Consider the following 17,232-nt stretch of genomic DNA (forward strand, 5'->3'; position numbering starts at 1 on the left):
ACTTATAAACCATGGCTAAAAGTGGATAAAATCCATGGCCTATCAAATATCAATGGTTTTACTGCAACAAGCCCAAGAAATTTCTGGAACTGACGATCCGAGAAGGCAGCAACTGCTTCTGTTATTTTAGTTTTGTGTTTTCAAAATTATTTTTCTAATTCATACATGTTGGTTTAAAGAAGTAAAGACGATTAAAAACAGACAAAGATTTACCTTTTATTTTATTTTATTATATGATATGTTGATATGTGATTACATTATTATAGTATTGTAGACTCAACTGGTGTTTAAAAAAAATGAATATAAGACAATAAAAAAAAGTTAGAGAAAATGAAAAGTAGGAATAAAAACATACTGTATAGTTTTTATGTCAGTTTTTAAAATTTATAAGGAATGTAATAATAAAAATCTGTAAAATCATTATGCCCACATTTATGGCCAAACACCTAGTATGATATTAGTTATATACTATTTTGTATTACGTATTGTTAAAATATTTATTTATGATGAAAACACATAGTTCAGTTACCTAAACTCTGGTAATATATAAATGATAGTATATGTGTGCAATGAAGTAATGAACTCATCTGCTAGCATTTGCACTAAGGAAAACCTAGGTTATGGAATAAGTTCGCTACGTGGAACTTTTCATATGACGAAATGATAAAACTTAAAAGTATTGTGTTTCCATTTTAAAAGAAGTAGATTATCATCGGCGCTATTTTTTTTTTTGTGTTTAAGATCATCGGCGCTATTCACAAATTTATTATTTAGTTATTAAAAATTAAGATAATAAATAATTTGTGAACAAGATGTAAGTTTTATTTTGTAATTTCAAATATATTAAGCATTTGATATCAAAATTTGTTAGCTTAATAATGATATATAAACAGATGTTATAAGACGACTACTAAATTACAATAACATTGTTCTTTATGAGATAATTTTTTTTAAGTTTAAGGAATTGAGTAAAAACTAAATCAGAGTTAAAAAAAATATTTTTATTAATCCAAGGAGATGATTAAAATGATGAACAGTATGAACTGAAATAAACAATGGGTATTTGAGTTTACTTTAAAACTTTATGAAAAGAAAATAAAACTTATTTGCTCAAAAAAAGAAAATAAAACTTAAAGTTGTATCTAAATAATTATAGAATATTTCCTATATTATTTGGTATAAATATACAGATTCCATTTAAATAATATGGAATATTTCTCATAATATTTATGGACTATTTCTGATTCATGGTGGGATAAGCAAGTAAATTTTCTTTTTTGATTAATATTATTTTTGGGTAACAATTAACTCCTATCCATATAAATAGCATATAGTCTCTTCATTAAACAGACAAATATAAACTCATATCTTAGACTTGATCACCTCTATTCAGATTCCCAACTCTTAAAGCTTTCAAAAATGGTTAGTTAATTTGTGAGGAAGCACGTGTAAAAAGCATATGCATATAGTTTTACACATTCCTTTGACAAAAGAAAAAGTTGTACACCTTCATAAACATGTATTGATTCTATATATAATTCTTCTAAACTTTAATATAATTTCATTATTTGCAGGAAGACTTGAGATTCCAATATGGAGTTACTGGTGGAGAAGCCAAGAAGAAAGCCTTTGCTTATATCTATAAGTGTAAAGGTACACTAACACAATTTAGTAGTATGTTTGAGCCAAACAAATATATACTAACGAATTTCTCCTTTTTAGGAGTTAGGGATGTATCATTAGAAAATTGCATACTTATCGTCCGTGGAGAAGGACTAGATGAGGATAAAATGAGGAGGAAGATGGATAAGATTCTTTCATCCAACCCAGGGTGCCTATCGTGTTTTAGTTCCAGTGGATGATGTTGATCTCATATTTCTAGAAGTATTTGAATTTTAACTTATAAGTTTGTGCTTCTTACTTTTTTTTTTTTTTTACGCTGGGTAACACATTACATCATCATATAATCTCTAAATCTATTAGATATGATGATCAACTACCTGCAACATATGCGATAATGATGAATAGCTCCACGAATAATGATTCCACGATGAAGCTCTCCCCGAAACACTTGAAACCACAAACGGTTCTGCATGTACGACATCTTCGATGGACAGGCTCTCACCACAACAGGCGACCACAACGAACGGCTCTGCTTACAGTACTCTGCTCTGCTTACAGTACTCTGGAACCTCCGAAAGCTTCGCATCCTATAATCTGCAAGAAATTGCATAGTCTGGGATTTGAACCCCAGACCTGGGTGTAGAAGCCTTTAAACCTTAACCAATAGGCTAAGGTGCTTCTTACTTAGTCTTCATGTTTTAAAAGATTATTCGGAATTCTTTAATCATTGGCTACATATTTTATACTATATTTTTATTAAATAATATTATATTTAATGTTAAAATGATATTTTTACTAATCTATACTATTAAAGCAGAATCCTATCTGATTTTTGATTTATTTACAATTTCATACCATTCATATATTTAAGTTTATTATTAATATTATTTTTTACTCTAATTGTGGAAATTTTCTGAAAGCACAATAAATTCATCTAACCTACATGACAAAACGTGATTTTTAATTATGGAGTATATCTTGACAATGAAATCTATTCGAAATATGTAAGATTACTAAAACTATTCAAGTTAATATTATTATGGCAAGTATAAAATTATAAAAAGATATGCTGCGATTATTATCAAATAATGTTTATCCCCCTATATATTAAAAGAGAAGTTAATTTAGTGAGGTCTGGTGACGTGTCGCTCATAGGTGAAGTTTCAAAAAAATTGTTATATTTTGATTGGTCAATTGTTTTTAATTTTTATTTATTTAAATTAGATCTAAAAATTTAAGATAAATCTAAAAACATTTAACATCACTTGCCATATAATCTAAAGAATATTACAAATAACAATTTATGGCAACTAATTCTCGAAATTATAGAAAGATTAATAATATTTTATTTATTACTTTTAATAGTTATAAACTATAAAATATAATGAACAAATTTTTATATAAGATAATTACAATAGTTTTATACTCTACTTGATGAATTGTATTCAAATATAATTATATAATAACTATTTTAAATATTACAAAATCCAAACATGTTTAATAATATAATTTTTAAATTATTTATCGTTGTTTACAGAATAAATTTATCAGAATTTTAAAATTATTTATATAATGTTATAAATTATTTATAAAAATATAAATTCTACTATATATTGATTATAAATTCTAATATATATTGATTGAGAAGTCATATAAGTGATTTTTTTATTACGTGTTGATCATAAATTAACTCTTCAAATTGTTATAATTTGATTGATCGATAATTTTAATTTTATTTATTATAATTATATCTAAAAGGAAAGGATAGTTCAATTACCACTTTCCAAATAATCTACATAATATTAGAAATAATTATTTATGGTAACTAATTGTTGAAACAATGAAAGAGTAATAATGCGATCAATTTTTTATATATTTATAAATTACATAAAATAATAAACAAAAATGTTTATTTGAATTGATATAATGATTTTATATTCATATAGAAAGAATTATATTTGTATATAAAGTAACTATTAATTTCTAATAATTCAATGCATGCTTTATAAATCATTTATAAAATTATAAATACATTTATAAAATTATTTATATTGGCTTATCATATGTTTTAAATTATTATAAGAGGTTCTAAGTCATTTATAGAAGCTTATACATTAATTTATAAAATGTATTTTGAAAATTTATCCTCCTATTACAATATTTTTCATGTTTTCATTTTTAATGGTAAAATTCCTCAACAATGTTTACTTAGTGTAGAAACCCCTAAACTAAAAATTTACTGGTAGTAATGGTAATTATGACCTGTTAGAGTTTAATTCATTAAATAAAGTTAGTTTAGGTGTTTTTTTGTTAAATACTTAGTTTGAGAAAATTAAACAAAGCAAACTTAGTTGAGGGGTTTTAACGTTAAAATTATTTATTCTTTCCTTATTATCCTTATCTTGGGATTTGTTTTATCAAAAATTAGTTGCAATCAACTAACGAGATATCTTCTTTCCTAATATCATGCATTTAATATTTAAATATATATATAGTAAGATTTGAGTTACCAAAATTATGTATATATTATAAACAGAATATCTTTAAAAATTTATTATAAGATATTCTATCTCATAGTTGAATTAAAATTTATTAGAGGATATTCTATCTCATAGCTTCTCTTGAAAACTAGGTCATTTAGAAACTTAAACTAATTTGCTATATAAATATCACGCCACCCCCATTAGTTTCACGCATCTATCTTTTAAGTTTTCATATGTTTTTGATCGTTCTAATTTAAATTTTACTTTTGTGATCTTGCGCAGGTGTATGATAATCAATAAGTAACTCATAGACGGGAACATCGTTACTGGTAATTTTATGGGAGATTCTTCTTCTCCGTTTATTTTAGTTCTCTTCCTCTCCATGTTGTATCTCTATCTATATTTTTGCATCAGTAGTGATTCAACTAACAAAAAGAGACGACTCTGTTTATCCAGGAACTGATCATCCCTTTCGAAAAAGGTAATTTTTTTTTTATAAAGTTAAATCACTTATCAAGAATATAATATAAGATGTGTATGCTAATCAAGTGCAATTTATTTATTGTGCGTGATCCTCTTCGGTACGTCTGAGAGCCAAATGTAATCTCAAAGCTTTTTAAAAACTTTGAAACTCATTGACATTGTCCTATCAATTATATAATTTGTTATCTTTTGGGGATTGTTTACATCTTTAAATATTTTTATTAGAATTACCTCTTTTCTTACTCAAGGCTTAGGGAAGGAAACCGTAAATCATCTATGATGTTACAATGAAACCAATGATAATAAATCTCAGGTAATTCAAATCTCTCTTTTATATTTCATGACTGATTTTTTTATGTGGTTTATGCGTGAAATATTTGGTTTTTATCGATTATATTTTTCTGATGTTTTAAGATTAGTGTTAAATGTGATCGTTTGAAGCATAATGCATTCTCAGAACACACCTCCATGATAAACACTTCTATGTAAATTGTGTCAATTATGTTAGTGATTTTGCATCTGAGTATTGCGACTGATGTTCCAAGAGAGAAAGCGTATCATCTCAAACTGAGATTGTTGGGAAAGGTAATTGGTTTATAGATGTAATTGGATAATTGACATCTAAAAGATACATTTTATTCGATAGTACCAAGCAGTCCTTTTAAACCTTTTGAACTCTAACTTTTTGAACTAACAGAATAATTATGCTTAACCTACAAGCAGTTCAAAGAGTTATGTATCTAAAGGATACATTTTATTAGATATAAATGATTCATTTTATTAGATAGTACCAAGCAGTCCTTTTAAACTCACACAATGCCATCTTCTGAGTTGTACACATTGTATTGACCCTTTTTTTTCCTTGCGGTGTGTATTCAGATAGCAGTAGTGAAGTGAAGATATGAAGTAATATCAACCAAAATTAAGAAAAGTATTTTAAAAGCAGAGATAATCACATGGGCCTCTCTTGAACATGGAAAACAACCAGCAGTTTTGCCGGACCCGAATTTCTTAAACATGTTTTCTACTTTCTTTTTTCTTTTATTTAGTTTCACCTAATGAGAAGTTAGAATCACAGATTCTTGACATTTTAAAATTTATTATTTGTTTGTGTAATTGTGCAGAGGTTTCAATGAGACCGGCTTATCGTTCTTCCAAGAAAGTAAAGGACTATGACAAGCTTGAAGATGAAGTGAAGAAGAATAGAAGGATGATAAGCTTGAAGGAGACGCTGCTTTGAACAAGTTCTTCCATGAGATATATTTGAATTCTGATGAGGATATGAGGAGTGCTAGAGCAAATCATTTGTGAGTATCTATCTATCTATATTCCTATTTAGTCTTTCTTCTCTCATGGAGATTACAATGTTTTTGGCATTTTGATTGACTCTTTTGTAGTTTTGCATAATCAACAGGTGGAATCTAATGGGACAGTGCTTTCAATAGACTGGAAAGATGTTGGTGCTAAGAAAATCGAGTGCACTCTTCATGATGATCTGGCGCTCAAGACATGGGAAATATGATCTTATATGATGTGTGGGTTTTAACTTAATCTAGACAGAACTCGAAGCTTTGGTCTTAAGGTCTGGTTTCTCTACTTTATGGACTTAAGGTACTTTGTATTTTTCATAACTCATATTGTTTATACGAAACACTTAAATTTTTAATCTAAACGTTCTAATGTATTCTTTGTTCATATGAAAATAGTATAAATATCAATATGTAACATCGAATCTTTCATATTAACCACATACATATAACATAAATATTATATAGTTGTAAATATGTAATTATTAATTTAATATTAATGTTAATGCCTGCACATGCGTGCAGGCGGTCCACCTAGTCTTTACTTAAAAAAATAAAAATAAAATCAATATAATTTTATTCGGATACAAAAATATTTAACGAAAAGTAAAATACTAAAAGCTAACTAATATTTATAATATGTGATTATATTATTACAAATTATGCTTGATGTTTTTAAAGGTTAAAATTTTTGTAGGTTATTCTATGAGACATACAAAATAATTATGAAATACAAAATAAATTGAACAAAAATAGTTGATCATTTTTATTATAACATATTAAAATAAGCAATAATCAATGTGAGACAAATTAAAAAGATTAATTATACCTCCTTTCAATTTAAAATCTTTTTAAAATAAACATAACCGGTTATTCTATTTTGATTTTTGTTTAATTATATCCATATGAACATATTATTACAATATTGGGTTCATATCGGTTACTCATTGGTTCAACCGGCTAACCTAAGAATTTAGCGATTTTTTGTGGGTTTTATCGGGTTTTTAAATAATGGATATTTCTTAAAATCCAAACCGAGTTATATACCCATTAGACCGGTGGTCTGGTTCAGATTTAAAATCGATAATTTAAATGCAAAAATATTTTAAATAGACAAAAAAATTACAAATTAACAAAACATTTGAAAATTGATGAAATTTTTCATAGTAAAAATATCCCGCGCTTTTAAACGCGGATCAAAATCTAGTATACAATTATTTCGCTCATGCTTTGGATTTTTATTGTATACTATATACACCAATTAGTTAGGCCCTATTTGGTACTCTGTTACAGCGATCACTTCCAGCGACAATAAGGGGGGGTTATTGGGAGCTGAATTTGTGTAGAGTTTGTGAATTTTGAAAATTGATAGATTTTAAAAAGTTACGTGGATTGCAAAAATTTATATACATTGACTTATGAAATTTGATCATAATTTTCTTAGATTGATATAGATTTTCATGAATTTCTATTACCTCTTTTCAATCATATTTTTTGTAAAATAAATATAGAATCTATTTATTTTCTAAATCATATAGTATGATTATTTATTTATTGCTTTCAAATTAAAAAGAAAATAATACTGATACATACAAAATTGAACAATTTTCTTAAATAGTCATTTTAAAAGATTTTGTCACAAAAAAAACATTTAAAAAAGAAAATGACCAAAAAAAGTTTCATGTAAAAGGTAAAAGACTATTTTACCTATTTCTGTATAAATGTATAAGAAATAAAATATAAATAGTTGTTTTATATAATTTCGAATTATATGTTATCAAATTCGAACATTTTTATAATTTTTATAATTTTCCTATTTCAAAAAAAAAAAAAATTTCCAAATTTTCTTTTTGAAATTCGAATTTTTTTTTTGAAACTATTTAACAAAATATTTTAAAATTATTAAGATTTGTAAATGTAATTATTAATATTTATATTAAAAATATAATATTTTAAAAATAATTATATATTCAAAAATGTAAAAATATATAAATGTAATGAATTATAGTTTTGAACATATAATTTAGATTTAAGGTGCAATAGATATTTAATAAGAATAATTATTTTGTTTTCTAGTTTTTTATCACAAGGATTTTGAAAATCACATGGATACATATGATATTTTGAAAGTTGAATCTTATGAGTAAAAATGAATAAAATTTATCTCAAGTAACACTTGATTTAGTTAAAATTATAAAATCAATAATAACTAAATATTTTGAATAATAAGAGATTTGAATGGATTTTGAAAATTCTTAAACCAATAACAATAAATTCTCCTAAGATTTACGAAATCCAAGAACCAATAAAGATTCTTAAAATTTTCAAACTTCACGAAAATTCACTGACCAATAACCCTTCCTAAACCAACGATCAAGACAGACAGAAATATGGTGGAAAATAAATTAGGAGTCGCTGCGATTACTTTCGTAAAGTTTGCCGGTGTTGTTCGGTCGCTATAAAAAGTAGCGAGTTAGAATGATCGCTGCGATTACTTTTCATGGGCAAAACTACCGCGGTTGGTGTCACTCTTCACACGCATGGACAAAACACAGCTATAAAGTTGGTCGCTAGCCGCTGACATAAAAACAGGGGCTAAATAACCATATCTTTTTATCTGATTAATTAATTTAATGTTTCATAAAAATCATTTTGTTACTTATTTGTCGACCAGATAAGATTTATAACATATCCACTCCGGCAAAGCACAAATCATTCTTGAGAAATTTAAAATAAATTATAGGTTCATTCACAAAAAGATACATATATATATATTGGAAATTGGTTGCAGTGTTGGGTTCGGTTACAGCATTTGAGCATTGTACATGTGATGGAGTTCGAATATAATTAGTTTCATTATGGAACTTTCGTACTGCCTACCCTACCTAACATATAATGATGAGATAAACGGACGATCATGTCTATATGTTTTGTATCACTAATTAAATCGAACGGTGGATCAACCAAACATTAATCATAGATTGATAGGCTAACCTTTGAAAAAATTATAGATTCCATATACATTGTTGTTCGCGACTGTGACCACGAAATCGAACCGGGGGGAGGTGGGGGTGGGTGGTGGGGAATGTCATCAACCGGTGTAATCTAGATATATCTCATTTTCGGTATTTAATTTCTAGGTAGTGATGATAAACTTAAAAGCTTAAACACCACACAAGAAACCCACAGATTCACAAATTTCACACCAAACCCAAAGTTTTGTTGTTTAGCGTGTACACTACGTTGAAATTTCCCCTTTCTGAAATAACTTCTGATATATACCGAAAATCTCCAAAATATCGTAACTCATAAATCATATTCAACGCGGTCTCCAACTATTTAGAGGTAGATAACTTTTGAGTGCACCATTTGCACATGCAAAAATGTCCTGATCAGGTCCTGCCAAAATTACATTGGTTTGGTATGGTCCACTAAATCAAAACTAGTACAGCAACTGTCTTGCTGTACAGCTGTAACATGAACAAAGAACAGAGAGAATCAAAACCCAAAAACTATAAGGCCACATAGATGATGAACTGTCACAAGACAAAACCTTCTGAGTAGATTTCTTGTCAGTTTGTTTCAAGATTCATATTTATGAAAGATCATATAAGTTTCATAGAGACAGAGAGACCAAGTTGGGAGGGAGGAGAGAGGGGGTGGGGTGGTTAAATGACTTGTAAAGAAATCAATGAGTCTTTAATAAGTACCTATGTGTTGTTCCTTTAACAAGAGATAGACACTGGAACAATCACCAGAATTTTAACTCAAAAGTTACTTTAATGTTAAAAAAGCAAGTCAATGAACACAACAACAAAAACTACAAATTTGTTTTGACTTAAGACAGCTAGGGTTTGAATTCGGTTGACTAGAATGATCTAATCTTGATTTATCAAGAACCACATATATAAGAAAGAGTAAGTTCTTGGTTTTAAGATAGAGAGGTGACATATGCATGTGGCAGGCAACATCTAGTGCTTACCCTACAAACCCAAAACCCTCAACCAAAGAAAAGGGTTTTTGTATTCTACACATGAGTGTACCATACTTTAACCCCACTTCCTCGAATTAGGGTTAACAAGGCAAATAGGTAATGTATATAGACCGTCCATTAAGATCAAAGAAAGTGTCTTTTGGCTATAGATGAAAGTGTCCCACGAATGTCCCCAAAATGATGGGACACCTTTTGCATCAAAGTTGATGCTACTGTTTGCTACCCGACAGCTTTAGCTTTTGCCTTTGTCCTTAACTTAAGTTCTTTCCTTCATTTTTTTTCAAAAATAATTTTTATTTTTCTAAATTTACAAAAAGACTTGCAATGTACTATAAAACACTCTTTCTTCACAAAGCCTTATATTACAAAATAACTCTTTCTCTCTCTATACACCACACAAGAACAGAGTTTCTTTCTTTCAAGACCAATCCAGTTAAGACATGGAAAACGTTGGTGTTTGTGATGAGTTTGTTAACCTAAAGGCAACAGAGCTGAGACTAGGATTACCAGGAACAGAAGATGGAGGTGAAGAGGAGAGACAAAAGGTTTCTTGCTGTAAAAGCAACAAAAGAGCCTTTCCTGAAACTGAGAAAGATATTGAATCTACCGGAAAAGCTGAAACAGCCTCTCCTCCAAAGTAAGTGTTCTAGAAAACTTTGTCTGAAAAAGGTGTATTGCTGATTGTAGATCTGATCTGATCTAATCTATTACAATTTTTGTTGCATTTCAGGGCTCAGATTGTTGGATGGCCACCTGTAAGATCTTACAGGAAGAACAATATTCAGACGAAGAAGAATGAATCTGAAGGTCAAGGAATGTATGTGAAAGTAAGTATGGATGGTGCTCCCTATCTGAGGAAGATAGATCTAACGGTGTATAAGCAATATCCAGAATTGATGAAATCGCTTGAAAACATGTTTAAATTCTCTGTGGGAAAATATTGTGAGAGAGAAGGATATAAAGACTCAGAGTTTGTGCCTACTTATGAAGACAAAGATGGTGACTGGATGCTTGTTGGAGATGTTCCTTGGGAGTAAGTAAACATTTTATTCATTTAGATTGTTCTTTCTGTGTTTTTTTGTGTGTGTTTATGTATTAATGGTGTTTTTTGTTTGTGTTACAGGATGTTTGTTTCGTCTTGTAAGAGGCTAAGGATCATGAAAGGATCAGAAGCTAAAGGTCTCGGTTGTGGTGTTTAAGAAAACCCTAGAAGATTCAAAAACAGAGTTTTTTTCTGTTTTCTCTAATTTGCTTGGGTTTTCGGGGGAAGATATGTCATATAAACATAACTGTGAATCTTTACCTTGTCGGTTAAAATATTCACTTTCTTGTGGTGTTCTTGATTCTGATGGTAACAAATGTACCAGTGAGAGGCTTAAACGGTGTTAAGCATAATTGTGTGCTATTTGAAAGTTCTGAATCTGAACATTATGTTTGCTTCTTTTTTTTATGTAACAGAAACCATTTTTGTGTTATGGTTCTCTTCTTTTTGCTAGATTTGTGTATAACTTTTTGAAAAAAATGCATTATCAAACATAGTAAATGTCACTGATCATAAAACCAACATTTTATATTAGGATTACGCCCTAATCAGAAGAATCCACAGCTTGTTAATGGGTTTTGATTGGATCAAGCTATAACCTAACTTGCAGATGAGCACAACAAAGAGGAAGTTATAAACCAGAGCTAATATATAGAAGAAATTATATAAAAATAGCCAGCTTGTAAGCAAGTGCCCTTGGATTCTAGTTTCTTTTTAACTTGATTTATACATATTTAATCACAAATGAGAGAGGCAGAACAAGATTAAACAAATATCAGAAATCTTAATCGAGCAGTGAGAATAATTTTTGGGACTTTGTAAATGTTTATATTATCTTTTGTATGTAATTTGATTTCTACTGATACTTTGGTCCCCCACACAATCAACAAGTAAATCTACTCAACTGTGCTCCTTTGTCTCCACTATCACTTAAAATAATCTAAAACTTATGAATAAGGAACTAATAATATTTATCAAAACTTGGAATCAGAGCTTTTTTTTCGAAAGATGGTATAGGTACTTTGAATTTCGAGTTCTTGAGGAGACTTTCCTTGGTGCTCTAACAATTTATAGTTTTACATTCAAATACCGCAGTATATTTTTTTAATGCAATTAATACCGCAGTATATTTTTTCTGAGAAAAAGATAAAAATAGCACTAAATCAAGTTTATGTTCCCAAACTAACATTCAAGGTCAAAAGTCACAAAAATAACACTTGATGTTTTATCAAAAGTCACAAACTTAGAGTTTAGAGTTAAAGGGTGGAGTTTAGGATTTAGGGTTTAGGGTTTAGAGTTTAGGGTTTAGATTTTAGGGTTTAGGGTTTAGATTTTAGGGTTTAGGGTTTAGGGTTTATGGTTTATGGTTTAGGGTTTAGAGTTTAGGGTTTAGGGTTTAGAGTTGAGAAATGAGGTTTTGGGAATAAGATTTCAAATTTTAAAAATAAAAAAAATTAAAATTTTCAAAGGATAAACTTAGAAAGGTGCTATTTTGGTCATTTTAGTTTTTGAGTGCTATTTTTGTGATATAAACTTAGAAATGTGCTATTTTGGAGATTTGCCCTATTTTTTTTTATGCAAGATGATTATTTTCATTTAAAAGAACTAACGAAACATCAAGAACCAAAGCAAAATTGTAATCTGATATTTCTTAATAACGCAAAATCGTAATCTTTATTTTCGGAACATCTAAATATATGAGAGGAAGGTCAGAATAGTATAATCTTTAATTATAGATTTCTGACTCTAACAAGGTTAACTTGACCGGTTTGGTCGCTGCTAAATATTTATAATTGGTTCAGACTGAGAAGCAAATCCTTTCATCAGACCAATACAACCGAGCGGCTCGTTATTATCGGTTTAGCTCGGTTAACATCTACACGTAAACCGTATTTCTGAGCATGAGTTAGTCCTGGACATAACCCCCTACAAAAACCGTATTTCTGAGCATGAGTTAGTCCTGGACATAACCCCCTACAAAAACCCAAACAAAAGAAAGCTGACTTTTTTGTTAGGAATCTAATCGAAAGAAAGAAACAATCTTTTACATTTAAATACTTACCTCTTTATCAAACCGGTCACTATGGATAAGTGTTACTGTGAGTCCCAGGCTCGGTTCCAGGGACTTACGTCATCGTTATTACTCCTTTCTTCTTGTTCTGTTTTTGTGGCATTTAGTGGACAAAATCCGCTTAAGTATTAGCAATGTTCTCCAGCTAGATATTTGTGGTATAAATGGTAATATGTGCCCTTTAGTGCTAATGATTTATCTGTAGAGGCAAAATGAACAAGATTACTCAAATGCCGAGTTTGGTGCTGTTCGTTTGCTCACCCAAGTGATCCATCTGGGTGAAGATGCAAATCGATGTTCGTTTTATACATCATAATGCTACATCCAGATGGATCACCCAGTTGAATTTTTAAAATCTCATCTCAAATTTTCATCCAAATGAAGATGAGTTTTGATGGTGCATCTGGATGCAGATGCATCTAGTTCAGTCCAAAATGATAAATGACAAAAATAGCCTTTTAAAATCAAAATATTATTTTCAAACCAAAAATTCTATTTTTTACATATACATTTTTCTGCCAGACCGAAAAATACATTTTCCCGCCAAAACTTAAAAACAAATTTTTCCGTCAAAACCGCAAAAATGCGTTTTTCCACAAAAAAGTAAAAATGCATTTTTCTCATAAAAACCACTTTCCGGCCAAACCAGTAAACCCGCAATTTTCGGCCAAAACGGTAAAAACACATTGTCCCGTCAAAACCGTAAAAACGCATTTTCCGCCAAAAACGCAAAATCTCAAATATGCATTTTCCTGCCAAAACCGCAAAAACGCATTTTCCCGCCAAAACTGCAAAAAAATGCATTTTCCCGCCAAAACCGCAAAAACGCATTTTCCCGCCAAAACCGCCAAAATTTTATTTTCCCGCCAAAACCGAAAAAACAATTTCCCGCCAAAACCGTAGAACTCATTTCCCTGCCAAAACCGCAAAAAAAAAAAGCATTTTTCCGTCAAACCCGCAATAACGCATATTCCCGTCAAACCCGCAAAAATGCATCCCGTCAAACCCGCAAAAACGCATTTTCCCTTCAAACCCGCAAAACGAACTTTTTCGTCAAAAACACATTTTCCTCCAAAACCCCAAAAATACATTTTTCCCGCCAAAACCGCAATAACGTATTTTCCGCCAAACCCGCAAAAACGTATTTTTCCACAAAAACCACAAAAATGCACTTTTTCGTCAAAAACACATTTTTCCTCAAAAACACATTTTTCCTCAAAAACCGCAAAAATATTTTCGCCAATACCGTATAAATGCTATTTTTCCGCCGAAACGTAAAAATATATATTTTAGTCATTTTATTAACAAATCCACCCAAATGCAGATGCAAGTTAAAAATGAAAAGCAAACGAACATAGTTGCATTCAGATGATTCATCTGGATGCATAAACGAAATGAAAAAACGAACAAAACCCAGATGAAGCATCTGAATAAGACACTCAGATGGACCATCTGGATGCATCTTCCAGATGTACAAACGAACAGGGCCTTTAAGTTAAATGTGAAATCAAGAAGTTAATGTAGAGTTAGTTACGTGTAAGCCTGTAAGGTAACTAACACCAGCTAAAACCTTTCAAGAGCGAAAATACAAAACAGTATAGTTTCCATCTTCTGTGCAGAAAGCTTACCAAGGATCCTTGTGAAGGGTACAAGCATTGCAGATACATAAGCTTCTTGAAAAATTACAAGTATTCCTCATCATTCTCAAATAGCATATAAGCCTGTAATTGTCAACTCAAACGGAAAAAAAAGCGAAGTTTTACGCAAGTTGGAAAAACTTAACACTTTTTGTCTTTTTGAATATGTTGACAAAATGAAAAAAAAAAGAAATGCCTTTTGTAATCTCAGGAGATCTTAAGAGAATCTGCGAAACTGAGTTTAGTTTGAGATATCTCAGTGTTGTCTCACAAAATATGTGTTCAAGATTAGTAAACAGTATCTGGCAAATGTATCCCTTAGAATCAATGTCAAGGTGAGTGAATAGCTGAATTGAAAATGTTACGATTATGAATCTCAGATATGATCTCTGTATGTTGTGTTCAGATGGGAGGAAGGAAAACAGATGCCGTAAGCGGTAGGGTTCCGCTGGTAAGCGATATACCGACAATTATATTTGGCGCAGACGTGACTCACCCAGAGAATGGGGAAGTGTAAAATATAATAGAATAGATATATTATTGTGTTGACTTTGATAAGAGAATACAATATGTATATATATAGTGATAACATTAACATAATGTTAACACTAGATAATGCTAACTTTTCTAAACACTTAATGTAAATATGCTAAGAATATTTTGAGATTAATTTGTTCTTCAAGTTTTTCCTTTTAGTCTTGAGGGTCTTCATGGGTTTCACAGACTTCACAGACTTGGTCCGTAAGATACATATCTTCCGGTCCAATATATCTCTAATATTCCCCCGCACGACAAACGTGGGATGCAGCACACAAAACTGCAATCAAAGCAGACCACGTATGTCGTGGACACTATGTCGAGGAAAACAAATCAGTAGGTTCCTCCGAGAATAAACTTCAACTTTAGACAAGGAGGGATGAAAAATTCAGCTCTTCTTTGGTCTTGACAATGGGAATACATCCCGTGGGCGCAACTGCAGCTCCAAAAATAATCGTCCTATCTCAGACAGTCTCTAACGTGGACTAAACAGATTGACCTAAAAACATGAGCATAACTAAAACTCCCCGTAATGGTTAAACTATAACCAACGTATCCCAAACTATGGAATATAACACAAATCATCTTGAGAAATTCTAAACTATAGAATAATCTCTAACAAAAAAACAAAAATTCCAAACTATGGAAAACAAAGTGCACTTTGAGATATTCTAAACGATAGAATAAATCTCAGACAAAATTAACCCACATGTAAACCATAAACCCTTAACCACCATTAACTCTCTCTGTAATTCTAGCACTCACCAAAACCAAACTAAAAAGGAAAAGAAGAAATTAAAGCACGTATTGTACATACCCAAAACAAGGCCCACTAACATTAATTAAGCCAAACCCTAAATTTAATTAGAGATCACGTCAATCATTACTTCAAGCGTAGGTTGCTTCACGTCATCATCATCTGGATCGTCTTCGGCACCATCGTCTCCTTCATCGTCAACACATCCGATGATAAGCATTATCAAAAGCTTGAAAAAAATTGTAATGCAGAAGTTTTAATTTCGATCTCAAAGAATCGTCTGCTTTATTCTGATACCATATAAAGTATAATAGAATAGATATATTATTGTGTTGTCTTTGATAAGAGAATACAATATGCATATATATAGTGGTAACATTAACATAATGTTAACACTAACTTTCCTAAACACTTAATGTAAATATGCTAAGAATATTTTGAGATTAACTTGTTCTTCAAGTTTTTCCTTTTAGTCTTGAGTGTCTTCATGGATTTCACGGACTTCACAGACTTGGTCCGTAAGATACATATCTTCCGCCCCAATATATCTCTAATAGGAAGAGTCAAAGCCCTTCAATAGCTGCTGGAAAGATTACACTATCAACTCCTAACTAATTTTATGCCTTCATCAAGTAGCTGAACATTCATTACACTCGGTTTTGTTTTTATGCTCAGGTTTTGCTTCACAAGATATGCGGATCTGGTTTGTGCTCAAGCTCACAGACAATAACTTATACAAGATTTGTATAAAACATGGCAAGATCAGGGACGCGGCTCTGTTAGTGGTGGTATGATCAGGTAATAAACGGCCCAATGATTTAATTTCCAAGGTTTAAGTTTTATGTATGGTGATTTCACAAGTTTTACTTTGTAGGGACCTTCTGATCTCATTTAGGAATGCAACTTCAGATCATCTTTGTTACCGGTAAGTTTCTCTCTTCTCATTTCAGTAAAACTGTAATTATTTTTTTCTCATTGGTGGTGTTTTTTTTTTTCGCGCAGTGATGGAGTAAGTGAAGGGTAGTTCTACCAAGTTTTACTCTACGAGTTGGATGCAATTCGTAAGGCTTGTGCGTTGCTTGAACCGAATTATCAGCCACCAGTGACATTCATTGTAGTACAGAAGCGGCACCACATTCATTTGTTGTATGGTTCCTCCGGCGTATTATGCACATCTTGCAGCATTTCGAGCACGTTTCTACATGCGCAAAGAGTTTAGCCCGAACCGTCTAGTTTATGGTACGCTTAGCAATAAACTCATGGCTTCGAACAAAACAGAAATGGCATATAAGCTGTTT

General features: G+C 30.7%; 1 protein-coding gene across 1 annotated transcript; it reads left to right on the forward strand.

Annotated features, from left to right (window-relative positions):
• Positions 1–10,233: 10,233 nt before the first annotated feature.
• Positions 10,234–11,365, forward strand: LOC106366639 (auxin-responsive protein IAA4). Its single transcript, XM_013806290.3, has 3 exons — positions 10,234–10,527; positions 10,621–10,923; positions 11,014–11,365. The coding sequence occupies exons 1-3, from the start codon at positions 10,331–10,333 to the stop codon at positions 11,087–11,089; spliced, it is 576 nt and encodes a 191-aa protein (XP_013661744.1). The 5' UTR covers positions 10,234–10,330; the 3' UTR covers positions 11,090–11,365.
• The last annotated feature ends 5,867 nt before the right edge of the window (positions 11,366–17,232 follow it).

Source organism: Brassica napus, chromosome C9 (genome assembly GCF_020379485.1).
Source record: "Brassica napus cultivar Da-Ae chromosome C9, Da-Ae, whole genome shotgun sequence".
Taxonomy (NCBI): domain Eukaryota; kingdom Viridiplantae; phylum Streptophyta; class Magnoliopsida; order Brassicales; family Brassicaceae; genus Brassica; species Brassica napus.